Source organism: Seriola aureovittata, chromosome 2 (assembly GCF_021018895.1).
Source record: "Seriola aureovittata isolate HTS-2021-v1 ecotype China chromosome 2, ASM2101889v1, whole genome shotgun sequence".
Taxonomy (NCBI): Eukaryota; Metazoa; Chordata; class Actinopteri; order Carangiformes; family Carangidae; genus Seriola; species Seriola aureovittata.
This window is the reverse complement of record NC_079365.1, coordinates 15,477,901-15,504,441: the sequence shown is the minus strand read 5'-3', so window position 1 is coordinate 15,504,441 and position 26,541 is coordinate 15,477,901. Positions and strand designations below refer to the sequence as shown.

The 26,541-nt window shown below is 40.8% G+C and overlaps 3 protein-coding genes across 7 annotated transcripts; 2 read left to right on the top strand and 1 right to left on the bottom strand.

Moving 5' to 3' along the window:
- The first annotated feature begins 284 nt into the window (after positions 1 to 284).
- On the top strand, positions 285 to 12,567 carry pbrm1 (polybromo 1). 5 transcript variants are annotated; one of them, XM_056400097.1, is made up of 30 exons: positions 285 to 382; positions 1,653 to 1,702; positions 1,931 to 2,028; positions 2,147 to 2,294; positions 2,396 to 2,545; positions 3,239 to 3,355; positions 3,441 to 3,509; positions 3,614 to 3,712; positions 3,794 to 3,879; positions 3,975 to 4,060; positions 4,190 to 4,406; positions 5,004 to 5,145; positions 5,295 to 5,389; positions 5,550 to 5,829; positions 6,001 to 6,106; positions 6,212 to 6,851; positions 6,952 to 7,163; positions 7,277 to 7,462; positions 7,628 to 7,785; positions 7,881 to 8,132; positions 8,225 to 8,370; positions 8,680 to 8,837; positions 8,962 to 9,145; positions 9,425 to 9,626; positions 9,725 to 9,926; positions 10,043 to 10,195; positions 10,738 to 10,899; positions 11,314 to 11,366; positions 11,808 to 12,021; positions 12,161 to 12,567. In XM_056400097.1, the coding sequence occupies exons 2-30, from the start codon at positions 1,661 to 1,663 to the stop codon at positions 12,322 to 12,324; spliced, it is 4,821 nt and encodes a 1,606-aa protein (XP_056256072.1). In that variant the 5' UTR covers positions 285 to 382; positions 1,653 to 1,660; the 3' UTR covers positions 12,325 to 12,567. The 5 variants fall into 5 exon arrangements, with proteins under 5 accessions (XP_056256072.1, XP_056256065.1, XP_056256057.1 ...); XM_056400090.1 differs by having other exon boundaries at positions 307 to 382; positions 1,653 to 1,801; positions 10,741 to 10,899; XM_056400082.1 differs by having other exon boundaries at positions 307 to 382; positions 1,653 to 1,801.
- Positions 12,568 to 12,902: 335 nt separating this feature from the next.
- Positions 12,903 to 22,264, top strand: cse1l (CSE1 chromosome segregation 1-like (yeast)). The gene is made up of 25 exons (XM_056402166.1): positions 12,903 to 13,027; positions 13,861 to 13,953; positions 14,104 to 14,246; positions 14,902 to 15,003; positions 15,102 to 15,247; positions 15,340 to 15,430; positions 15,600 to 15,707; positions 16,088 to 16,180; positions 16,280 to 16,447; positions 16,545 to 16,674; positions 16,822 to 16,887; positions 17,159 to 17,361; positions 17,521 to 17,605; positions 17,872 to 17,933; positions 18,023 to 18,159; positions 18,380 to 18,483; positions 18,622 to 18,719; positions 18,824 to 18,974; positions 19,092 to 19,300; positions 19,492 to 19,589; positions 19,697 to 19,782; positions 19,945 to 20,026; positions 20,628 to 20,774; positions 21,132 to 21,363; positions 21,549 to 22,264. Exons 2-25 carry the CDS (start codon positions 13,869 to 13,871, stop codon positions 21,636 to 21,638), a joined length of 2,916 nt encoding a protein of 971 aa, XP_056258141.1. The 5' UTR covers positions 12,903 to 13,027; positions 13,861 to 13,868; the 3' UTR covers positions 21,639 to 22,264.
- Positions 22,096 to 26,073, bottom strand: LOC130185613 (retinol dehydrogenase 10-like). Its single transcript, XM_056402177.1, has 5 exons — positions 24,800 to 26,073; positions 23,291 to 23,389; positions 23,031 to 23,176; positions 22,789 to 22,920; positions 22,096 to 22,693 (listed from the first exon to the last, which is right to left on the bottom strand). Exons 1-5 carry the CDS (start codon positions 25,247 to 25,249, stop codon positions 22,573 to 22,575), a joined length of 948 nt encoding a protein of 315 aa, XP_056258152.1. The 5' UTR covers positions 25,250 to 26,073; the 3' UTR covers positions 22,096 to 22,572.
- Between the last annotated feature and the right edge of the window lie 468 nt (positions 26,074 to 26,541).

Genomic DNA, 26,541 nt, shown 5'->3' with positions numbered 1-26,541 from the left:
CGAGAATAATATGTGTAAAGTAGAATTCAACTAACAGGAACTGCGTTGCATTTATTGTTTGATCAGAAACGTCGTAACTTTATTTTGTAATGGTGTCATGAATGTGGTTTCTAAATACTAAAGTAGTCACCATTATGCAACCTGCATATCAAACAAATCCCACATTAAAGCGAGAAGAGCAGAAAAAAATCATTATAGCTATGTTAAACGTACTTATAACTACGCATAAACCATATAGGTTTTTTATTCTGAAGGCATACAGACGGAAGTAGCAGTTAAATTGTTGCTAACTTAGCACTTGTGTCTCTCTGTCTAAAATCGATAAGTGATTGGTTTTCTTAATGGTAAAGATTGTGTGGGTCAAGTAACGTGCTGACAGAAGGTAAGCACACAACCATGTCAAAGGGTTAAACTGAAATCATTTCCAGGGGTTGTCGTCGATGCACTTAACGGAGGCTTTGTAACGTTAGTCGTTGTTACAGTGATGTCTTTGTCTCGGCTGTAACGTTAACTGATGCTGAGGGCTAACCGTTAACTGTAGCTAACGTTAGCTGTGCCGCGATGTATACCTGTCTGCTCTGAGTGACAGCCAGGCAGCTGGACAGCTGCTGCTCCTTACGCTAGCTTATTGCTGGTGCGTGGCTGTGTGCAGCTAGGTGACATTAGGGAGAGCTGTTCGAGGTTTTTTTTTAAGTCAGACCGCCAGACATGCCAGCTCTATTGGTCGTCTGTTGTTAGAAATGTTATCTCAGGTGATAGCAGTCAGCTGGTGGGGTTGTCACCATTAGAGGCTTAAAAAAGGTACATAAAATCTGCTAGGAGGACAGAGGGTCTGTTGCCATATGAGAGCAATTTTTATAAAATACATATTTTACAAAAGTGTTTGGCCAATAGTCTTAAGGTAAAACCTTTAATTAGGGTTCCAAGTTCATATGAGGTGACATAAAATTTCATCTCCAGTGCTCCCTTTGGGCCCCATAATGAGAATATTCATAATGGCACTGTCAGCTATCTAATATATCATATTAACTTTAAGTAAAATGTTACTTGAATTACAGGTATCGTCTACCATGATGAGAAGAGCAACTTGATCTGTTTATTCAGCAGTACCATTTTTCTCCACATTAAAGTGAATTGTCTATTTCCAATTTTCCTGTTTATTTACATTGCTCAATTTGTATGTTTATTATCTTTAAAGCAAAAGACACCTTGAACTTTGCCTCTTATTCATATTCCTACCTTTTCACCCCAAGATTATTCATCTTGCCATTCAGGAGTCTGTTGCATCTGACATGAGGGGGTGTGTCAACAAGTGGAAGAAACTATTCTTAAACCTAAATTCAACTTTTGATGTTTCAAAAATAATAAATATATTGTATTTAGAAATCAGATGATGAACACACAAAACAGTTGTCTTAGTGTCCATTCATTTTCACTGTATGGGGCACCAGAGCAGAACTGCCATGTACAGCTGGTGTCCTCATGTATTTCAGCAGGTTGAGCAATGTAACTGAAGAATTTCCCGATAGAATTCCTTTAGACAACACAATTGTATGTCCCAGTTCACAATATTAAAAGACCCCATTCCTTTATACTTTATCGACGAAAAGAGATACACTTGTTACTTTATTGGAATTTGTCTTTCTCTCAAGGGTTCGTCATGGCCTTGAAAAGGAGACGGGCGACTTCCCCTTCTAGCAGTGTGAGTGGAGGAGATTTTGACGATAGCCAAACTTCATCGTTAGTGTCTTCAATTGGGAGAAAGAGGAGAAGGACCTCAAACATACCAACTGTGGATCCTGTAATTTTACAGATTTCAGTTACTGTCTTTTAAACCATACTGTCAGAATTATACTACCACACAGACTGATTAAGTAGTTTACATGGGAAAGGATGTGGATATTTTTCAGTGTTTATTCTTGTCTTGCAGATTGCTGTATGTCATGAACTATATAACACAATCAGAGATTACAAGGATGACCAGGGCAGGATGTTGTGTGAACTGTTCATCAGAGCCCCTAAACGAAGGTGAGTAGAGGGATGAGCGATCATGATACATTACATCCTGAAATTCCTTTTAATATCAATCAAGTAATTTAACACTAACATTAGACACAGAAAATTTACAAGTCCCTATTTGTTCCAGGAATCAACCAGACTACTACCACGTGGTGTCTCAGCCTATTGACATGATGAAAATCCAGCAGAAATTAAAGATGGAGGAATATGATGATGTTGAACAACTCACCAGTGACTTTCAGTTGTTATTTAACAACGCAAAAACCTATTACAAGGTAAAGAAAAATGTGTATAAGTCTGTTGAAAGAAAATGAAAATCTATCTGTGCATGGCTCCGACTATACACCTAACATGACTATGTATTGCTTGTGTGTAGTCTGACAGTCCTGAGTACAGGGCAGCCTGTAAACTGTGGGACCTTTACCTGCGCACCAAGAATGAATTTGTTCAGAGAGGGGAATATGATGATGATGATGATGATGGGTATGACGCACAAGACAACCCTGGAGGGTCCACTGAAGATGAGGTGACACTATTTATTCTGATTTATTATGACTCTTTATTCAGATCCATCTTTAGGCTAGAATCAGCAATACTAATCTGTTGAATCAACTCACAGTATCCTACAGTGTTTCGTCAAACTCCATTGTGGTACATGACATACAAGATATGTTAACATGGTGGCATCTGTTTGTGTTCTTTTGAACACTATCATGACGTAGGGGTTAGGTGGGCTAGTAGCACATTGAGCACCTTGCTACATTCATTTGAACATAACGGATAAATCATTTCTTTATTGAACGTGTGATCAAAGCTTACACAGACTTTAAATCATGATAATAGTACTCAAATTGACAGCTCTCATACGTCATGTGTACACCTATAAGTACGTGAATTCAAATGATGATAATATACTATATTAGTATATTATATACTTTATATATATGATTTTTAAGGGGACATTATGCAGCTCAAGTGCCTCTTACTTCAAAATATTATATATATTATTATATTATATTATTATATATATGTATAGTTGATCAAGGTTATTACTAGAAAGCAAAACCACACTAAAAGAAAATTTTCTCTTACTACTGACAGATTTAGATTTTGTTTTTTGTTTTAGTTTTTTGGTGTTTTGTGAGTATATGTACAGTTTACAGTATGTGACTAGGGATGATGCTGTATTACCTTAACTAACCTAACTTGTAAATGACAGAGTGCACCTAGCTGCTTGAAAGAGGTCCTTGAGCAGCTCCTGGATGCTGTGGTGTCTCACACTGAGCCTACTGGCCGTCTGGTCAGTGAGCTGTTCCAGAAGCTTCCCTCCAAAATGGTACGAGCTCCTTCAGTATGAAAAAAGACATTGTCAGTAAAATTAGTGACTTGAATTTAATGTGTAGTTTGCCTTTTTCATGTAGCAATATCCAGATTATTATGCCATCATTAAGGAACCAATTGATCTGAAAATCATCGCTCAAAAGATTCAGGTATGCTGTCACACCGCCTACATTAAATATGCATTATTATTTATTATTATCATTATTTACAACAATTTTTTTGATAAATGTCCAATAAATATATTTTCTTTTAGTTGGGCCACTACAGGAGTGTCAGCGCTATGGCTAAAGACATTGATTTGCTGGTCAAGAATGCCAAAACTTATAATGAGCCCGGATCCCAGGTGTTTAAGGTGAGTGCATAACTGAGAATATGATACAGTATATAGCATAGATTTGACATGCAAACATCTGACATAACTCATGTGTTCCAGGATGCAAACACCATTAAAAAGATTTTTTCACAAAAGAAGTCTGAGATGGAACATGGAGAACCAATCAAATCCAGCATTCGTATCAGGTACACAGGAACCAATAGTGGGAGAAATGTGGAAAGAAATAATGTTTTGTTTTTAACGCTGTTGCTCCTCCTCTTGCTCTGTCTGTCCTGGTCAGGAATAGAAGGTCTGCCCAGGGAGACCGCCTCTCTGCTATCACCATGGCTCTTCAGTATGAAAGTGATGACGAAGGCATACTCTCCGGTACATCTTTTCCTCAATATCACACGGACATTTGCTTCCGCTGGGCATTGATTAAGATGCTCTGTAAAATGAATTGTTGCAGGCGTTGCTGCAATGTGATGGGTGTGTCATACCTCCCGTATTTCTCAGGGTCTGTTCACTATGATGAGGGGGAATCAGAGGCAGAGAGTATGACCTCTAACATGGACATGAGTAACCCGATCTTCCAGCTTTATGAAGCTGTGCGAGGTGCCAGGAACAGCCAGGGCCAGCTGATCTCTGAGCCTTTCCTGCAGCTGCCCTCCAGGAAGGACTACCCTGACTACTACCACCAGATTAGCCAACCCATCTGCCTCCATCAGATTAAGTATGGCATAAAAAGACCTGACCTCACTTTATGTGTTCATTTGTCTGTTATTAACAAGAAGAGGAAATTGAGTTAACGATCCTCTGAGAAAAAGTGTTGTATTGACTCGGGGGTTTAATGTCTATTTACTTTCGATATTTCTATATTTAGTGGAGAAAAAAACTATGTGATTTTCTTTGCACAGCCTGAGAATATAGTCCAGGTTGCCATATAAAATGTTCTCAAAAATAAAATGCAAATGTAGCTTTTTATAGTAGATCAGCTTTTTACCGGCGGGGTTGAAATTTGTCATTAGAGACAGTGAATTTACAACATAGATACGTCAGATAACACATCTACCTCGTCCTACGTCCAATGGTTTTTTGTACATTACAATTGGTATTATGGTAGAAAGGGTTATTGGTGATCACTTACGCGGCTTTCCAAGCAAATATTAGAAGAATTTGTTCATGCTTTCATCATTAATTTGATTTATTTTCTTTCTACCAACATTCTCTCTTTTTACTTTCTACCCCTACGGCGTCACACACATTCACTGTACAGTACAGTATTTCTGTGCCCTCCTTCCCAAATGTGAGAGCCCGTAATTCCCCACAGGAACAAGATGAAGAACAACGAATACGAGAGTGTTGAGCATATTGACTCTGATATAACGCTGATGTTTGAGAATGCCAAACGCTACAATGTTCCTCACTCCTCCATCTACAAGCGTGCGCTCAAGCTCCAACACATTCAGCAGGTCAGTCCTAACTTTCTACTTGCATCTGTGTTAATTTCTTTTTCTACATTTGCTGAGAAGGTTTTGTGTACCTGTTCTTGAGAACCAATGAGCAAAGTTTTAAATTCATTCAGACCATTTGAGTTTTATATCACCTTTTATCTTTCTAGATGAAGAAAAAAGAGCTTTTACAGAGGGATGATGATGATGGAGACAGCATGCTCTCCTCTGCCACATCTGACACCAGTAGTACAAAAAGAAAAAGGTGCACTTCGTCACATTTTATTTGCTTAACTCTCTGTAGTTATTAGTTTTTTTTTTTTTTGTTTGTGTGTGTCTGTGTGTGTGTGTGTGTGTGTGTGTGTGTGTGTGTGTGTGTGTGTGTGGAGGGAGAGAGTGACAATTGACTTGCACTTTGTTTCCAGTCACAAGAAGAACACAAAGAAAAACAGAATGAAAGCTCTCTTAGCTGCGGTCACTGATGCGCGAGAAGCTGGCAGTGGTCGGAGACTGTGTGACCTTTTCATGGTCAAACCCTCAAAGAAGGACTACCCCGACTACTACAAGGTCATCCTGGAACCAATGGACCTCAGGACCATTGAGCACAACATCCGCTCAGACAAGTACATGACTGAAGATTCAATGGTGGAAGATATGAAGCTGATGTTCCGCAATGCACGACACTACAATGAGGAAGGCTCCCAGGTAACGTCTTATTTCTCAGCCCTCAATGTTCTTCAGTGAATTCAATAGACTATGGATGTAAATCTGAATTTTGAACAATGTTATTGTTAACTGTGAGTTAAATATAGTCTGATCCAAAGTTCTTAAAAAGATCAATATCTCCTCATGACGAACCTCTTTGTTGTGTTTAAGGTCTACAATGACGCTGACATCCTTGAGAAGATTATGAAAGACAGACGCAGGGATCTTGGGCCAGCGACTGATGATGATGACATGATGTCCCCAAAGTTGAAAATAAGTATGTCACAGTTTAATTTCATGGGTTTTACTTGTGGGTTTGTTACCTATCAAGAAGTAGAAAGATTGGTTACCATTAACACACATACACTTTATTTGGCTGCAGGAAAGAACAGTATCACTCTGAAGAAGTCCAAGTATTTAACCCCCCTACAGCAAAAGCTGAATGAGCTTTATGAGGCTGTCAAGAACTACACAGATAAGCGGGGCCGTCGTCTCAGCACAATTTTCCTGCGGCTGCCGTCTCGTGCTGAGCTGCCTGATTACTACATCGCCATCAAGAAACCCGTGGACATGGAGAAGATCAAGAGCCACATGTTGGCTAATAAATACCAAGATGTGGATGCACTGGTGGAGGACTTGGTGCTCATGTTCAACAATGCCTGTACTTACAACGAACCCGAGTCTCTGATTTACCGTGACGCTCTGGTGCTGCACAGGGTGCTGTTAGAGACGAGGCGTGACCTGGAGGGAGGAGATGATGCCCATGTGCCTGATGTGCCCCGCCTCATTCAGGAACTTATCCGCAGCCTCTTTGTTTCCGTGCTCAGTCACCAAGACGACGAGGGCCGTTGCTACAGTGATTCACTCGCTGAGATTCCCGCCCTAGATCCTGCAAATCCTGAGAAGCCACGACTCAATTTTGAGATCATCAGGACTAATGTAGACCGAGGGCGTTACAAGAGGTTGGATGTATTTCAGGATCATATGTTTGAAGTGCTGGAAAAGGCCAGACGATTGAATAGGTGAGGTATCAGCCATCGAATCATCTTGCAGCATTGATATTGCAGCATTATTGTATTAAAACAAAGCTAAAGTTAGTGTTACACCTTTTGTTCATTACAGGACCGACTCTGAGATCTTTGAAGATGCTGTGGAGCTGCAGCAGTTCTTTATCCGGATCAGAGACGAGCTGTGTAAGAATGGAGAGATCCTGATGTCTCCTGCTCTCAGCTATACCTCCAAACATCTGCATAGTGATGTGGAAAAGGAGAAGAAAGAGAAACTACCCAAGGAGTTCGAGGAGGACAAAATCAAAAGGGAAGAGGAGAAAAGGGGTATGCTGTTAAATATTAGTTTAAGTTCACAATACATAGACGTTCTATCCCACCATTCATTGTCTCTGCATATACTGTGGCCTTGTTTCACTGAGTACCTGTTGAATTCCCAGAAGCTGAGAAGAGGGAGGATTCTGTTGGAGGATCATGGCAGTCTAACCTGCAGCGTACCTACAGTCAGGACTGTAGCTTCAAGGACAGTATGTACCATGTGGGAGACTATGTGTATGTGGAACCTGCAGAGCCCAACCTCCAGCCCCATATCATCTACATTGAACGCCTTTGGCAAGATGACACCGGTCAGTTCCTTAGCACTGATCACAAAATAATCTGTTTTTACAAAGAAAAGCAGTATTTAGATTTTTTTATGTACTGTATCTTCAATTGCTGTTCTAGTTCAGCAAGGCATCATTTTTTTTTTAGGTCTGATCTAATTCAGCTTTTTCCATCTCTGATAAATGCAGGTGAGAAGTGGCTGTATGGCTGCTGGTTCTACAGGCCAAATGAAACATTTCATCTCGCCACAAGAAAGTTTTTGGAGAAGGAAGTCTTTAAGAGCGATTACTACAACAAAGCTCCTGTCAGCAAGATTCTTGGCAAATGTGTGGTCATGTTTGTGAAGGTAAAGGCTTGATTTTCCATCCGTGTTGTTGAGCTGTAGCAGTTCGGAGTGTGTAGTCAGTTCTGACCAAATGTTTATGATGTGTTGCATTTAAGGAGTACTTCAAACTTCACCCAGAAGGCTTCAGAGCCGAGGATGTATTTGTCTGTGAATCACGCTACTCTGCCAAATCCAAGTCCTTCAAGAAGATCAAGATGTGGACCATGCCCCTGAGCTCGGTTCGGTTCGTTCCCAGAGAGGTACCCTTACCTGTGGTCCGTGTGGCATCCATGTTTGCCCCCAAACAAGAGGAGAAACCACCAGAGATGGCTGATGAAAGCAAAATGACAGATAGTATTGTGGAGAAGGTAAATGCCAGTTGGTTATTTCTATAAAATTGGAATGAATACACATATATAAAATTGCAGACTACTGTTAGGAAACCAATTTGTGTCTGCAGGAGAGGGAGGATGTTCCAATGGATATGACCAATGGGGAGCCAGGGTGTCAGTACTATGAGCAGCTCTGCTACAACAACCTGTGGCTCAAAGTGGGAGACTGTGTCTACATTGGTTCTCATGGACTAGTGCGCCACCGAGTGGGCAGGTAGAGTTGATGCTTGTATATGTTTCCCAGTACTTACAGTGTATTAGAATGGTTGCGTATGCCCTGTTTAAATTTGACAAAAGTTGATATCATTTTTTTATAAGCAATTTTCAATTAAATGCATACAATGCATGCAAAACACCTCCTTCCCATCTATCATGAACACAGGAACTTTTTGATGTTGTCTGGTTGGAAATTATGGAATACAGGGAGCTTGGAGCAATGGCATGACAGTGTTGCAAGTATATTTAGAGGTTATCTAATTACCAGTGTATCTAATTCAGCTTATGTCTTAAATATATTGTACAGGATTGAGAAAATGTGGATGCGAGATGGAGCAGGCTACTTCTTTGGTCCCATTTTCATCCATCCAGAAGAAACAGAACATGAGCCCACTAAGATGTTCTACAAGAAGGAGGTGTTCCTTAGCAACCTGGAGGAGACTTGCCCCATGACCTGCATCATAGGTACCCTCCTTACAGTATATGGTTGAAATAGATAGCAGAAAGTGATATATCACTATTATTTTATGTGTTTGTACTTCATTGAGATCCTTAGTTACATTCACTGAATCAGTATTTAATTTCACAGGAAAGTGTGTGGTCTCATCCTTCAAAGACTACCTGTCATGCCGGCCAACTGAAGTACCTGAAGAGAATGTGCTGCTCTGCGAGAGCCGTTACATCGAGAGTGAGAAGCAGATGAAGAAGTTCAAGGGGCTTAAGCGCTTTTCACTCTCTGGGAAGGTGGTGGAGGATGAAATATACTATTTTAGGTGAACAATATGTACATTAAATGCTTATGTCATTATTGGCAGGTGGAAAGGAATGACTAGCAACTTTGTTAAATGACTGTTATACACTTGTCCTAAACAAAACCCAAACATGGAAGGGTATAAATCCTGGCTGTTCCTTTCTGCTTCGAGATCATCTATGCCTATCTTCCAGTATAATGGAAGAAGAATGTAAAATATGGCAGCCAGTTTTTTCTGAATGATTTATTTGGAAAAAATGGGATAAAATGCACAGTATATTTTGCTGATTGTCTTATACAGAAAGCTCATAGTGCCCCAGAAGGAGCCATCACCTCTGTTGGACAGGAAAATTGAGGAACTGGAGGCTAAGTTTGCTGACATGACAGATGAGGAGCTAGAGGATCTTGGGGATGATGATGGCGAGCTAGGGGACCAGTCTCTTCCTCAGATGCAATCTTCCATGTCCAGTGACATGGATATCATGCCTTACACTCCTCCACAGGTCAGGGGGGAAGTCTTTCATTACCAATGTAAAATTCTGACTTAAACTAACAGGTGAAATAGGAGCATTTTCTAAATGGCTCCTGTGTTTGTTTGCAGTCCACACCAAAATCTATTAAAGGTCTGTCAAAGAAGGAAGGCTCAAAGCGGAAGATCAACATGAGTGGCTACATCCTGTTCAGCAGTGAGATGCGAGCCGTCATCAAAGCCCAGCACCCAGACTTCTCCTTCGGGGAGCTGAGCCGCCTCGTTGGAACAGAGTGGAGGAATCTGGAGAGTTCCAGGAAAGCAGAGTATGAAGGTGAGAAGAACTTTTATTCCAATTTAATAGACAAAACTGATCAGTTCTAGTAATGATCCGGTGGTTTGTAAATAGTACAAAGTTTAGATATTATATTTGTCTTTATTGTGTTGCAGAGCGAGCAGCTAAAGTGGCCGAGCAGCAGGAGCGTGACAGAGCCCATCATCAGACGTCCCCTAGAGCAGGTACCCCAGTAGGGGCACTGATGGGGGTGGTGCCTCCCCCAACCCCCATGGGGATGCTAAATCCCAGCATGACGCCTGTGTCAGGTAACCCCTCATAGATGCAGATGGATTCCCAGTGTACACCAGAAGGCTGGAATAAGAAGCTGAACCTCTAGATTTATCCACCTTTTTTAAATTTCCTAATCACCAGCATGTCTGCATGTTCATAATGTGCAGCTTTGTGATACAATTTCATGTTGTCTAACGTTTCACTTAATTGATAAGTCCAAACCTTGATTGTTGTACATTACTGTTTATTCCTCAATCTTCACATCGTAATAGACTCCACATAATATCAATATTTGAATGCATTCCATAAGGGAAAGGTTGCTGCGCACCATTTGGGGATTGATACTAAAAAAATTAATGAGTGCTTGAGAGTAGTGCATGTGCATCAAATTGTCTTGATTGTGCATTTTTCATCTGTGTGGTCTTTATTCCATTTCATGTCCATCATAATTATGTGGTGATTAAATGAAAGCATAAACAGTATATTAACATATGAATGCATGCTTGGTAGTGAAGTAGTTGATGCATGTTTGACTGATGCATGTTGCTGTTTTGTGTTACTACTGTCCCTTCCTAAGAAGGAATGATGGGTGCATATAGGTCAACTATGATGCCCCTGCAGGGCCATGTTGAAGGCATGGTTAGTATGACTGGCATACCACTACATCACATGGGGGTGCCTGTTTTTCCCCAACATCTCCTGCCTGTTATGCCTGGGTTCCCTGGAATGCCATTCTTTGGTAAGAGTGCCATCATAGCCACCCCACCTGTCACGCAGTTGCTTCCTGTCTACCAATCTGACTTACTGGAGGGGATACCTGCACCAATAGGCTGAGGTCCTTAAGCTGATGACTACTCAGTTGAGAGCATATAGCCTCAACTGGGGTTTGGTTATTTGTCCTGGTCATTACCAGTAGGCCTGTTGGTAATGTATCACTGAGAGAAATTCAGTGTCTCCATTGAGCCAAAAAAAAAACTAAACCTGATATTTGAATTAATATATTCATAATTGGCATTCTTAACTGTTCTAATGTAGATTAATGACATTGGATCATTTTAGTATTGAATTTTGAATGTAGTGTTTGTAATCTAAACCAGTATCAAGAGGCCTCCTGCACTTTCTGACAGTATCTTGATGTGAAATATCACAACAGGTGTCAATGGCATGGGAGGTGGACCTGGAGTAGGAAACATTCATGGATCCCAGGTAATCTATTAGACTCTCTAAACTAATCATTGCAAATTCGATGCAAGATCAAAGTTTTGGTACAAGTTGCTGTGTTGATGCAGATTAATGTGTTCAGAGAAGGTTATGAGACTCCTGGCTAATGTCAAGAAATTGATCAGAAGTTAATTTATGGTTACTTCAGGCTATTCTAAAACATTTTCAGAAATGAGAGTGAAAATCCAGTTCCATTTTTTCTGTCTTTTTTAGTATTTCAGTACATGCTGATGATGCAAACCTGGTGCTTATAGCCCTAATCCACAGACCATGTATAACCACTATATGATGCTTGTGATGTTTGGACACACACAACAGTTCCAGATTGGGGCTTTGAATAAATCAAGATATTGATGAAGTTTAAATGCAGTGTAAATTCTATTCCGGATCAGAGAAATAATAGAGTTCTTATAATAATGTCATTAGATGGGTTTGATGGGCCCAGGGCAGCAAGCTCCACCACCATATCCAGGACAAGGCCAGATGGGACAACCTGCACTCCAGCAGCCAACCACCCCAGTGTTTGTGTCTCCGCCGGCCAAGTCTCAGCGGCTGCTCCACTCTGAGGCGTACCTCAGATACATCGAGGGCCTTACTGCAGAATCCTCTACTATTAGCAAGTGGGACCAAGCCCTTTCAGGTCAAGACACATGCATTGAACTATTCTTTTTTTTACACACTTAATTAAAGCCTTAAAAAGAACATCAATATTCATTTCACTTCATTGACTTCCTTAAATAACTATGATTTTAATGTTTATCATATTTATACACTTTCAGTTCAAAAACAAGATGTGCGCCTGACAAAAGAGCAAGAGAGCAGACTACCATCCCATTGGCTGAAGAGTAAGGGGGCCCACAAAACAATGGCAGATGCACTTTGGCGACTCCGTGACCTGATGCTGCGAGACACCCTAAACATCCGTCAGACGCACAACCTGTAGCATACCAGTATTCTGAGCCTCTGTTCCCAAACCTGTGAGACAGGAAAAGGGTTACGCTCACTAAAAATGTTCAATTTGTGTTGTCATTTAAAAATGTGTTTGTATTCATATCAGCTGCTTTCTGTGTTGAAGCTGTTTTTTGTTTTACATTTCAGATATACTGTTCTAAGTACATTATTGTTAAGACTGTCATTCTGTGATGAATGCCTTCATGCTTTCACGATTAAAATGTGAACAGTTCAATTTGGCTGTATTCATTTCCTTACAAGGATCTACTGTATGCAGAGGTTTGAGATGCATCACTTGAACTGTAATATAATAGCTGTCACTTGTGAAGAACCATCACGTGTCTTTAAGAGTCTTCCAGACGTCTTAAGTGAAAGTAGAAAATACATTTCTACTGTCCATATGTAGCCTTCATATAGTGAACACAATTATTTATCTATTTGTACCATTTAAATAGTAAACACATGCCTTGCGCTGCTGCACTTGACGCAGGCAAAGATCTTCTCTACTGTCTCTGATAGAGGATAGAGTCCAAGCAAGGGGTGTGTCTTAGAGCTTTCGCATGACATCTGCGCTTGCGCAGTATACTGACCGCGCAGTTCCTTTTGCTCCAGACATTTGAAAGCTGGCACGGCGAGCAAGTCTGTTCGGTCCGTAGTGCCTCCCCATCCCTTTCTGACAGAAATTCACTGCAACGGTAAGACGCCCCATTACTTTAACAGTCAACATATCGAGTAATGCGAGATTCAAACTTGTAGACTGGATCATAGTCCAATATCCTGCGAGTAAACACGCAGTGTTCGGGAATTAGCGAACTTTGTGGTTAGCACTGAACACATTAGCAAGCTAGCGCTAACATTAGCAGGCTGACTTGGAGGAAACCGGCTACTGGATCAGACTATTCACTGGAACTGGGTTATTGCTTTCCATGCTGCTTTAGATAGTATTGTACGTTGTGTAAGTTGGGACAAAGGAGCAATAGACATATTCCGTTATATATAACTTAAACTTTATATGCGGACCAGTTTACGTGATATCCCGACCACCATGTGCTTATATTTGAACTTGCAGAAGACTAGACAACCTTTAGCCTGCTAGCTTAGACATAAGGCTGCATAAACCGATCTGGAGTCAGCGGGGCCATCGGAGCGGATGCCAGATTGTAGCCAGCTAGCTAGGTTAGCTGCTAGCAGGCTAACGGTGGGCTGATTGCATGAATGGCTCAAACTAGCAGAGGAGCTGTAAACTTGTTATCAAGAATAGCTTTGACTTGTCAGAGAGATCAGTGAATATTTAGGAGCTTTTAATCACAATGTTGGGATGGGATGTTCTAATAATTAAACTTAGCACACTGGAAACTCTTAAGCAATGTGATCTTGCTGGAACCAATACACACGTTTTAATAACGCATTGCTAAAATTTGTGTACAGGATTACTCAGCATTTAGTTAAAGTCCAATCATATGTAGAAAGTCAGTCAGCCTCTTGGGCAAATTGCTGCCCCTTCACTCTCTGGTTTTCTCACCCTCAGTTACCAGCATGGAACTGAATGATGCTAACCTACAAACCCTCACTGAGTATCTCAGGAAAACACTGGATCCAGACCCAACAGTCAGACGTCCAGGTAATACAGTTTACAGACATACCATTGCCTGTACTAATGCAGTTCAGATGCAATGTTGTTCTCATCGACCTATTTACGTTAAACATTCATTTGATTGTGTAATCTCTGCTCTGTAACACCTGTTTTCCGTTTATCCCTTTTCTTTATTAGCTGAAAAGTTTCTTGAATCTGTTGAGGGAAACCAGAACTACCCTTTATTATTACTCACTTTGCTGGAGAAGTCCCAAGACAACGTGATTCGCGTCTGTGCTGCTGTTACATTCAAGAACTACATCAAAAGAAACTGGCGCATTGTGAGTCTCACTAAGTAACATAAAGTTTACATGTTTGAGTCTCACTAAGTAACATAAAGTTGACATGTTTATCATTCTGTTCATACCAATCCAATATCTTGTTTGTAGATACAGTTTGTCTAGATTGTGACAGGTCCAGTAGAAATAAAGTACAGTTCATATCTGCCGTCATGGCATACATCAGATTTCACATTGTCTTTTGTATTTGCTACTTTATGACAAACTGTGAACAGGGAGGACAAACTACTTGTTCATAATCTGCCATGTAGATAAACCCTACTATAGTGGCAGTTACAAGGTTTTTCATCAGTGGGTCAGTTGTTTTGCATAGGCACAGCAGCAGTACAGTCCATCAGCTGGTTCCGTAGTGGACGCTTTTGCGTTCACACTACACAACATACACACCATTGTAAACATTTGTACAATCTACTGCTGTTAAAGCCCCATTTCAAGAAGGTTGAGTTCAGTTTACAGTGTTGCTTCACTGCAGTGATATTTTTTTAGGACTGTTGATTGTGATGATGCAGTAGATTGCATCATACAGTCAGGTGTACTGGAAAGTTTATCCCACCTACTGTATATAACTAACTGTATATAAACAGTATAAACTGTGCACTGACTCCATATCCTATGTTTGTGTTCTGTTTTCCCAAAGGTTGAAGATGAACCAAACAAAATCTCTGATGCAGACCGAACAGCGATCAAAGCAAACATTGTAAATTTGATGCTAAGCAGTCCGGAACAGATTCAAAAACAGGTACGCCCTTGTATGTCACAGTGCCGTAAAGGGTCTAACTTGAAGGTGTGAAGGAAGATGCTCAACCAAGTCCCTGTTTATGCTACATATCTCCCCAGTTGAGTGATGCCATCAGTATCATAGGAAGGGAAGATTTCCCTCAAAAATGGCCAGACCTGCTAACTGAGATGGTGACCCGCTTCAGAAGTGGAGACTTCCACATCATCAATGGAGTGCTTCGCACTGCGCATTCCCTCTTCAAGAGGTAGAGGTCACTCTTAAGGTTTTAAAAATGTTTTTAAAATCAACTTTGCACAGGAAATTTCAAACATTTTTTACCTTTTTCTGCTTTTCAAGGTATCGCCATGAGTTCAAATCAAATGAGCTTTGGTCGGAGATAAAACTAGTACTGGACACATTTGCTCTGCCTCTGACAGAGCTGTTCAAGGTTTGCAATTACTATCAGTGCAATTACAACAACAACACTTACAAGTAAACCAGTCGTTATAGCAATATATTTGTTTGATTTAGCCAATATTGAAATGTTTGACATAGTTATGATAATGTTTTGATATGAGGAACTATTTATAGTTAATTTTCTCTCTTCTTTTCTGTAGGCCACAATTGAGTTGTGTCAGACTCATGCTACAGATGTCAATGCCTTGAAGGTCCTCTTCTCCTCGCTCACTCTCATCTCAAAACTTTTCTACAGTCTTAACTTCCAGGTCAGTTCAGTTTGGTTTTTACTTGAATGAATTTGCTATTTTGGACAAATCTCTTTGATACCTATTGGATTAATTCTTCTTCTTTTTTTTTTTTTTTTTTTTTTTTTTCAACAAATGTGGCAACCTAACTAAACGATAGAAGTGATGAGTTTGCTATGGTTTATTATTTTGAATTGGAAATTAATACAATTACATAGTAATTATTGATTTATTGTAATAAATGGGTAACTATTGCAAGCAATACATTAGTATTTTCAGAAAAGTGTCATGTTGAATTTGTTCCATATAGAGGTAAATCCAGCTTCTGTTTCTGTAGTAATTCATTTCAATTTTTGTACACTACACATTTACTTATGGCTGTACTCTGGATTATTACACAGGACCTTCCAGAGTTTTTTGAAGACAACATGGAAACCTGGATGACCAATTTCCATGGCCTCCTGACTTTGGATAATAAACTTTTACAAACAGATGTGAGTTGTATCTTTTCTGCTCATGGAGTTCATTTAAGCTGCTGTACTTTCAAGTGATTCTTAACATTTCTTTGTGTCTCTGTCCTGACAACTCTCCAGGATGAGGAGGAAGCAGGTCTCCTAGAGTTGCTGAAGTCTCAGATCTGCGACAATGCTGCTCTTTACGCTCAGAAGTACGATGAAGAATTTCAGCCGTACCTTCCCCGCTTCGTCACTGCTATCTGGAACCTTCTAGTTTCTACTGGCCAGGAAGTCAAATATGACCTGGTGAGATCACTCATCCCTGACTGTGTTTCTGTTGTTGCTGCTGTTCTATTTTGAAATTCTTTTCCTGTACTCACAATAAACCTTTTCTTTGTTGCAGCTTGTAAGTAATGCTATCCAGTTCTTGGCTTCGGTCTGTGAGAGGCCACACTACAAGCATCTATTTGAGGACCAGAATACACTCACTAGCATTTGCGAGAAGGTCATTGTGCCCAACATGGAGTTCAGAAGTAAGGAAATGCTTTGTTCTCTGAGTCATCAGATTGCACCTAGAAAATGTTTTCAGCAGAAGACTGAATCAGGGCTCTGCTTGCATGGACACTAACATGTAAATATGTACTGTGATACTGACAAGACTGTCTGTGATGCCCAACCAGGTGCAGATGAGGAGGCCTTTGAAGATAACTCTGAGGAATACATCCGCAGGGACCTTGAAGGATCCGGTAAAGATCGCAGATTCTAATGGAAATAATTCTTATGATAAGATGACAGACTATTATCAACACATGACGTATGTGATTTCTCTTCAAATTAAGTGTTTGACTGTTGTTAAGAATACCAGAAAGATGTCCATCCTGTCATATAAGATGAGTCAAAGTAAATTAGAATGTTAGCATCCAATATTTCGATTGAAGTTTTCTGCATACAGCCTGACAAATGATGGACAGTTAACCAAACCATGCTAAGGATAACCTTCATCTCATTCTTCCTCAGACATCGACACTCGTCGTAGGGCGGCATGTGATTTGGTGAGAGGCCTTTGTAAGTTTTTCGAGGGCCCAGTCACGGCAATATTCTCTGGCTATGTGAACTCGATGCTGGCAGAGTTTGCAAAGAACCCCGGGCAGAACTGGAAACACAAAGATGCTGCCATCTATTTGGTCACATCACTGGCATCAAAAGCCCAGACACAGAAGGTACGGTTGAGCTAAACATTTTGAGGGTTATTGTAACTGGTAATACAGTGTAAATTCATTATCTGTGTTTTTTATATATATATATATATATTTATTTATTTATTTTATTTTTATTTATTTTTTTAAAAATATATATGTTGTCCTTTTTTCCCCCTCTAGCATGGAATAACACAAGCCAATGAGTTGGTGAATCTGACTGAATTCTTTGTCAATCACATTCTCCCAGACTTAAAATCCCTCAATGGTAAGAATACTCTTAAAGGCCTCAATCTGCTGTACAGTTGCTAAATATCTCGTGTTTAAACATTGGCTAACTGTTTACTTTGACTGTTTTATTTTTAGCTAGTAGCTGAGCAGTTGAAATAAATACTGGACATTCTATTCAACTGACATGGCTTTTAAATGTGTTTTGCAGTTGTGCTGTGGTTTCGCAACTGTTGCGAAATTTGAATGTCCAAACTTTTTTGTGAATACACAAACTAATATCGATCTCTTCTATTATCACTGTAGTTAATGAATTCCCAGTGCTGAAGGCAGATGCCATCAAGTATGTTATGATCTTCAGAAGCCAGGTGTGAACTCTTGCTTTCTCAACAACTTGTTAAATTAAATTAAAAAGCCTAATGAATGTATTACAGAGCGCCTCTTCTCTGTCCCTCAGCTTCCTAAAGAGCAGCTGCTGCAGGCAGTTCCTCTACTGATAACTCACCTGCAGGCAGAGAGCACAGTGGAGCACACTTACGCTGCCCATGCTTTGGAGAGGCTGTTTACTATGCGAGGCCCCAACAACACCACACTGTGAGTATCAAGCAATACAGTGACGCATATTTATATTGTATATCTTTAGCTTAATTAATTGTGTGTGTGGAGTGAGTACCAAAGTAAACAGTTCACAAAAAGTTTTATGGACAACTGAGCTGAAGCAACATGGCAGTATGGAAAGTCTGCTCACGCTTTTAGATCCATCTGTTTAGCTACCAACCCATTAATTTAGCCAATCACCCTCTGTGTTTTTCAGTATCTCTCCTGCAGAGATGGCACCTTTTACTGAACAGTTGCTCAACTACTTGTTCAAGGCACTGGCGCTTCCTGGTTCTGCAGAAAATGAATACATCATGAAAGGTATACCTGACTTTCTTTGTCTAAATGCTCCCCATTAATGGTCTTCAGTCAGTATCAGACCAACTCCAAAGTTATTTTAAGTAGTCTCATCATGTCTTTGTGTTTATTTCTTTTTTTTTTTCTTTTCCATTTTTAAAGCCATCATGCGCAGCTTCTCCCTCCTGCAGGAGGCCATTGTTCCCTACATTCCCACTCTGATTGGGCAGCTCACTCATAAGCTCCTATTAGTCAGCAAGGTAATCCAGACTTTATTATTGATGGATACAGGTAGATTTTTACCAAGATGCCTGTTTAAAGGATACACGTGTCATCTTTTCTACTGTCTGTCACTTATTTTCAGAATCCCAGCAAGCCTCACTTTAACCACTACCTGTTTGAGTCCCTGTGCCTGTCTGTCCGCATCACCTGCAAGGCCAACCCCACTACTGTCAGCAGCTTCGAGGAGGCTCTCTTCCCAGTCTTCACTGAAATCCTTCAGAATGATGTGCAGGGTGTGTCATTTACCCATGAAATCGATTTGTCTTTGTTTAGAAGACATTTTGATAAAACAAAAGCTGGTAGCTGATCAAAGGCAACTCAACTCCTCTCCCCCGTGTCCTCTGTTACAGAGTTTCTTCCATACGTGTTCCAGGTGATGTCTCTCCTCTTAGAGATCCACTCCAACTCTATTCCCGCTTCCTACATGGCTTTATTCCCTCACCTGCTGCAGCCTGTGCTTTGGGAGCGGACAGGAAACATTCCCCCTCTGGTGCGCCTGCTTCAGGCTTACCTGGAGAAGGGAGGTGCCACTATTGCCAGCTCTGCTGCAGATAAAATAGTAAGTGACAGCAGTGTTGTGCGTAGCAGAGAATATTGCAATGTTTTACTTGTCTGCAGCTGACGACATTGATAGTATCTTTACATACTTGCATTATAAATGCATACATGTCATACTTAACATAAATGGATTATCCATTTTATTCACTGTAACAAGTATATTCATGCTGCGATCTCATCTCTCTTCCTCAGCCTGGCTTGCTTGGAGTTTTCCAAAAGCTCATTGCCTCTAAGGCCAATGACCACCAAGGTTTTTACCTTCTCAACAGCATCATCGAGCACATGCCTCCGTAAGTTGATTATAGTTTGATCAGTAGTGAAATGTAGCACCTGGTGAAATTGATTGGGTTATACTGTGACATGTTTTGTTGACCTGTTTTACTTTTTCTTTTGCCAGAGAATCAATCACTCAGTACAGGAAACAGATCTTCATCTTGCTCTTCCAGAGGCTACAAAGCTCCAAAACCACCAAGTTCATCAAGAGTCAGTACCATCATCTCACTGTTCTGCTTAGACCTATTAATCTGTTGATCAGTCAGTGACTGAGCACTTGCTTTAAGTTGTTAGAACTGACTGCAAGGGTGTGATATCAGCCAGTATGGTGTCAAGTGTTCAGATTTTCACTGGCGTCCCTCTTCCTCACAGGTTTCTTGGTGTTTATCAACTTGTATTGTGTCAAATACGGAGCTATTGCACTTCAGGAGATTTTTGACAGCATCCAGCCGAAGTAAGTGTATTTTCAATATAAAACACAACGCACACTGATGTCTGACTGCGGTTATTTAGTGGGTTCATCCATCAGTGCAGCATGTAGGCAGTGGGAACATGGGAAGTTATATTCACCTTAGCGGTCAAATGATTCATAAGCTGGTTGTCCCTCTGAATTTGTTTGGCCCTCTCGAGCTATTGAAACCCGCTTTGCTCACTGTGAAGAAGCACCATTTTCTAGGAACAGGACATATTTTGAGGGAATATTGCAGCCAAAACTTTGATCATCAAACACTCGTTAAATCTTGAAAGATGGCCCCTAAAATAATGAAGCTGTAGTCAGCTTGGATTCACAGCTGTTAAAATGGATTTGCATGTTTCCATCCTGATGATGACCTGGAAGTGCACTTGCCACCCATTTATATGCATAAATATAGTGAGTAATGCTACCTCTCATTTTCATATGAAATGTCATCTGATTTGTTGGTTGTCTGTAGTGTAGTAAATATGCCCCTCAATAGTTCCTGATATAAGTGGGTTTGCAGGTCTCCAGTGTGTCTTTATGTTTGTAGAAGACCAGTGGCAAAATGTATTAATCCTGTTTGCTTCTTTTTCTGCAGAATGTTTGGTATGGTGTTGGAGAAAATAGTTGTTCCAGAGGTTCAGAAGGTGTCTGGAGCAGTTGAGAAGAAGATCTGTGCTGTTGGCATTACAAAAGTCCTTACTGAGTGTCCTGCAATGATGGACACGGAGTACACTAAAATCTGGTAAGGAAGCTGCTCAATGAAAACACAGCATTGCCTTTCTATCCTTCATGGTCGATTGATTCAAGCTCCTACACACCCACAGTGCCTGTGCAGTGTGCAGGACCTTTAATATCAGATCAAGCATGTTTCATGTCAGCTCTGTTTTCAGATTGATTTACAATTTTTAATAGAAATCTGTTCTTAAGGTTGAATTCATGAAAGCTAGGGCAGGGAAGCTTGGTCATCTTTTGATTAATAGATGACCAATTTGGATCACTATAATTTTGAATATGTATTTGCTCTAGTTTAGTATACATATACTGTACTTGAATGTTAAAATTAACTAATAGTCATCTGTGTTTTCATGTGTCTGTTAAGGACCCCACTGCTCCAGGCCCTCATTGGTCTTTTTGAGTTACCAGAAGATGACAGCATCCCAGATGATGAGCACTTCATCGACATTGAGGACACACCAGGCTACCAGACAGCATTCTCACAGCTGGCCTTTGCTGGGAAGAAGGAGCATGACCCGATCGGAGACGCCGTCGGCAACCCCAAGATTCTGCTGGCACAATCACTCCACAAGCTTTCTACTGCCTTTCCAGGAAGGGTATGTTTAGCCATGCAGGAAATGTTCTTCAGAGCTAATCTGTGGTGATGTTTAAACAAGTCGTAATGACTTGGTTTAGATTTGTCTTGAATAAAAGACCTGTTGAGCTGCATGTGCAGATGATTGGGTGCTGCAGAAAGCAAATCAGTTATTGTTTCTTCTTGTCTCCCTTTATTTTGGTGCAGGTTCCTTCGATGCTGAGCACCAGTCTGAATGCAGAAGCCCTCCAGTTCTTGCAGGGTTACTTACAGGCAGCCAGTGTGCAGTTGGTTTGAAACGGATGTGATGCTCTTCACATAATGAGACCGCAATACACTGCAGGAGTAGCCACAGCGGCCTCGGGGTCACATGACAGACCTGCTTCAGCTGAACTTGAGTCTTTACAGATTTGGTGTGACTTGACAGTTATGTGATGGATTTTGACAGAGGAAATAATCATTTTGCCTGAATTTAGGGTGTGTTCTCTGATGGAAGTTTTTTTAAGGGTTTTTAAAGACATGACCAAAAGTTGACATAACTGAATTACTGTTTTGTGTTTGGGCCTTTTGTGTGCTGTGTAGCAAAGGCTAACAAGGATTCTCAAGTTCTGATACAATCAGTTTATTTCAACAACAACACCAACAACAACAACAACAGCAGCAGCAGCAGCAGCAGAGATATATTTCAACAGTATTGGGGAATGCTGAACCTTTGATTCATATGGGAAAGATTTCTTTTGCGCTTTTTTGTTGGTATGTTTGAATTCCTTTTTACGGTTATGGAGACTGTAGTCTGTGGCTCAAACATAATGCTTAATATTTTTCTGTTGCATGTTTCCTGTAGATTTGTTTATGTCTAGTCTCTGTTTCTGCACTGTTTGTTTCTGTGAATAAAAAGAGGCACTTGTATAGATCTGCTACTATTGCAGTCTCTTCGGTATTTCTGTTGTATTTTGAGTTTATCTTGGTTTGTGAATCTTACTGGCCTCCAGTGTAGAGGTTAATAACAGCATTTTTACTTTCCGTCATGCCCAGTTCTGGTTATTTATAACGAGAAATAACCCATCACTCTACAATATGGCTGTGAATGAAGTTACCATGGTGTGAACAAGTATAGATAGTGGGCTCTCCCTTCAGATAACAAGTTCATGTATTAAGAATATACAGTATGAGCCTTTGGTGTCTGCATCAGTCCATTATTTAACAAGGTTATAAGACAGTCAGAAAAGTGTTAGGAGGATTTGATATGACCGTTGGAGGTCTTCATTTCAACATTCTTGATGAAGGGTAGCATGCATTTGTCGCCTCCCATGAAGCGATATGTTGCCACGTTTGCCTCCCACGGTAGCAGTCTAAAGATCAAATGCAAAAGTCCCGCATTAATTTTCACCTCGGTTCTAACCGTTTATACTGCACGTGTTTCACAAATGCCCTGATCGATACTTACGCTCGTGTGAGGAAGGGGATGTACATAATGCGAGGAATGCAGATCATTTGCTGTTCGGCTAAAATGGCTTTCATGGACTGCTGCACGGTGTAGAGCGGCTGCAGAGGTGGAATTAGACTCCTGAGTTCCTTCCTGTAAGATGCCAAACAGGAAGTGGAGAGTATAGCATCCTTTTTTTTTTTTTTTTTTCTTTCTAGTGCTATCAACCAGAAAAGTTGGAATGACAACTGATTGTATCTCACCTGATCTCACAGCCTGCAAACATCCCTGTGTCCACAATATAAGGGCACACTAAAGTAGTTTTGATGCCATCCAGGTCTTCGGCTAGCAACTCGTGTGTCAGTGACTCATGGAAACCAACAGCTCCAAATTTACTTGCACAGTAATCCTGGGGGTGAAATTGAAACAAGACAAGTCAGTTATCGTTATGTGTCTTTTTAAATGGATTGTTCTAGGATGTGTCTGTTCAGTTTTTGCTTTATGAAGTCATTAACCATTTTACCTCTACACATGCAGTGCTGAATAGTCCGAGAGCACTGGCAATGGTTACAATGTGACCGTGGTTATTTGCTTTCATCTGAGGCAGGAAGGCCTTCGTCATCTGTGGGGAAAAATTATATTAGTACATTTAACAGAAATGGAGATGATGGCGTGATTAATCCATAACCGTGACAATGGTCATGGTCCCCTGAGTCAAATTCAAAATCAGCCTTGTCCACAGGGCTACGTTGTCCCCCTTTCAAAGTTAATGTGACTTATTCAAGCTGGAGGGTATCTGAAACAATATGACAAATATGCAGCATATAAGCACAGAATAAACTGAGTTGACAGTGGCCTGGTTTATTTACTGGAGATTTTTGTCACATGGGCTGGCTACACATCAGAAATCTAACAATGCAGTAGCAGGCTCCCTCTCCTTAGGTCTCAAACAAGCAAAACTAAATAAATGAATTCACAACGTTTATTGTGACATTGTAGGCAAGGTCTCAATCAATCAATCAATCAATCAAACTTTATTTGTATAGCACTTTACACACAGGTTAGTGCAGTTCAAAGTGCTTCACAGATGACGGATAAGCCAATAAGAAAAGGACAAATCAAGTAAGAAAGCTTACAATGAGATACAATAAAATAGATTAAAAAAGCTATAATAACATTAGCATACAAAAAAGAGAAAATTAATAATAAAGGAGCAGATAAAATAGAATTAAATATAATAATAAAAGAATAGGTAGAATAGAATTTGATACAATAAAATACAATTTAGAACTTAATTACAATAAAATAAGTGAATAAAATAAAGAGACTAATGACCGCCTTGGGCCCTCAAAAGCCCCAGCTTTACTGTTTTGCAATTTATAACTTTCTTTCAGAATATGGATAGCTCATATTCTGCTTATATGCATATGCAACAGTGAAATGAATGTTCAGTTCGGGCTATTTGGGTTTAAAAGGGGTTATCAGCTCCTCATTCTTGGCCACATTATCTCAGGTTCTGCTGCAACTGGGAGCCCTCTGCCACCAGGTGCATTCTAGCGAGGAAGGCACTTTCACAAAAATGGAGAAAGCACGCGCCCACTATATGTCTCTCCCTGATATCCTTAATATTTGGTGCTTATGAGCTTATACCATTTTATTGTAGGAGCACGAGACTCAGGCTTTAAGAGGATCAAGTGCAGAATCACATGCTGTCTTTGCTGGTAGGCTCCCTTGGGCTCCTATTCTGTGGATGAGTGATATAAAGTTACCCCCCTCCCCCTCCACTGCCACTTGCAAGGGCATCCCATTCTCTACTGCCATGTGACGCTCCAGCTCTGCTGTGGCAAAGGATGCTCTGATCCCATCACACATCAGTGCACAAACTCTGACCGGAGCCAGCGGGGAGGACCACAGTAAATAGATGTTATGTAATTCATGTCAGACTGGTCACATCAGCGCTGTGTGTGGAAAGTGGAGTCTCCCGGTTTTGCACAGGTGTTTGCGCGTAAAAGGTGTGTGCGTCAAGTCTCACCCAAAACAGCGCGTGGCAGTTCACCAGCAGAGTCCTCTCCAACAGCTCGTCTGGACAGTCCAGCAGCCTCCGCCCGGCCACCACGCCTGCGTTGTTGACCAGTATGGAGACCTCCCCGACCTCCGCTCTCACTCTGTCCGCCGCCTCGTAGATGCTCTGACGCTTGGACAGGTCAACTGTGTACGTGTGCACCTCAACTCCAATCTCCCGCGCCAGCTCGGCGGTCTGCTCGTTGGCAGCCGTGTTGCAGTCCCACAGCACCAGGCGCGCTCCCTCTTTGGCGAACTCCAGGGCGAACAGGCGACCCAGCGCGCCCCCGGCTCCTGTTATCAGACAGAGCTCCCCGTCAATGCTCTTGAGCCTCGGCCGGAGGAACGTCTGGATGACCGCGGTCAGGATGGAGCAGATCAGGTCGATGAGCATCAGCAGCAGGTCCACTATAAAAATCATGGTGCTCCGGGAAGAAGTTAAAGAGCCGCACAAGCAGACCGCCTAGCTTTGCACTGTTAGCCGTTTGTCCGTGTGACGTGGGATTGGATGGCCACTTTATATAACTTGTGTGTGTGGGATTAGGAGGCAGACTGATGGTGGCCACCAATAGAAGAGCTTTTTGTCTGATGACCAGGGAAGCACATTCACAACTCGTTCATAACAGTGGCTGAGTAAAACTGAGGCAGGGATTAATAAAACACTCAACAACACTGTTTAATATCAGGCTGAGAGGCACAGACATCTGCCAGAGCAAATTCCACAAGGTATAGATGTTAAGATGTTGTTTTTAAGCAGTTGCATCTTGTGTGATTACCTGAGCAGGTCACACTATAACTTCACATATTTTTTATTTCACCAATAGTTGGTTATTGATGCCGCTTCACATAAATGCTTGGAACAAACACCTTCTACACAAACATTGTGCAGCCGCCTTCCTCTCAGCAGACCCACAGCCTGGTTCAGGACTCTCCAAACTCCTGTGATTTCGATGCTTTAGCTTAGAACCCTTTCATGTTAATTCTGAGGCCGGTTCTCCTTGAAGGCCAGGTTCACATTGTGTGCAGTGTGGTGTTTGATGTCAAAAAGGCCAAAAGCTGACTTTATTTATTTCAAATGTTCAGTGTCACATAAAGGTGGAGCTAAAATGTGAAGGTGCCAGTTATATTTGAATAAAGGCTTTACTTCTTTTCTTCATGCTTTCCTTCTGTTCTACTTGTAAAAAAAAAGCTTATTTGTTCTTCAGGAAAGCTTAACTTTTAAACTCACAATTTGTAAAACATTACATTCTCTTTTCTTCTGAGTATTTTTTAATAAATATTTATGTAAGAAATTATATTTTGATTTAGATCATGCATTTTACAGCTTTTGGTCAGTCAGCTGAGAAGAGGGTTAACTTCTCTTTAAGTTTTTCCCTCTTAAAAACATGTTTGAGCTCTTTGTCCTCCTAGAGCTGCCATGAAATTAACAATATTCTCTTATATAAAAATGAAACCATAACTTACTCTGAGCTTCTTTTGACTTTTATGTAAGAGCGTTACCTCTGCCTCACCTGACCATAGTAAACTACCTTTACACAAGTATGGTATTTTTAGTATTTTATCCATGACTGGTCACCTATTACGTACACATTCCTTTCATCTGTTATAGAAAGTTATTCCTGATCCATGATGTGAGGTGGATTAGCCACCTCTGAGTAAAATGTTAAGGTGATAAACTGCTTAGCACGTGTGCACAAATCCCTAATATTTAGC

Bases quoted from the DNA above. Each gene is read 5' to 3' on its own strand.
- pbrm1 (XM_056400082.1), top strand. From the start codon at position 1,661: ATGGCCTTGAAAAGGAGACGGGCGACTTCCCCTTCTAGCAGTGTGAGT. The intron at 8,133-8,224 runs GTAAATGCCAGT...TTGTGTCTGCAG, and splicing joins CAGATAGTATTGTGGAGAAG to GAGAGGGAGGATGTTCCAAT. The intron at 10,900-11,313 runs GTAAGAGTGCCA...ATATCACAACAG, and splicing joins CCCTGGAATGCCATTCTTTG to GTGTCAATGGCATGGGAGGT.
- cse1l (XM_056402166.1), top strand. From the start codon at position 13,869: ATGGAACTGAATGATGCTAACCTACAAACCCTCACTGAGTATCTCAGG. The intron at 14,247-14,901 runs GTGAGTCTCACT...GTTTTCCCAAAG, and splicing joins TCAAAAGAAACTGGCGCATT to GTTGAAGATGAACCAAACAA. The intron at 19,590-19,696 runs GTAAGTTGATTA...TTCTTTTGCCAG, and splicing joins ATCATCGAGCACATGCCTCC to AGAATCAATCACTCAGTACA.
- LOC130185613 (XM_056402177.1), bottom strand. From the start codon at position 25,249: ATGATTTTTATAGTGGACCTGCTGCTGATGCTCATCGACCTGATCTGC. The intron at 22,921-23,030 runs GTGAGATACAAT...GGCATCTTACAG, and splicing joins TTTGCAGGCTGTGAGATCAG to GAAGGAACTCAGGAGTCTAA. The intron at 22,694-22,788 runs GTAAGTATCGAT...TTTGATCTTTAG, and splicing joins ATCCCCTTCCTCACACGAGC to ACTGCTACCGTGGGAGGCAA.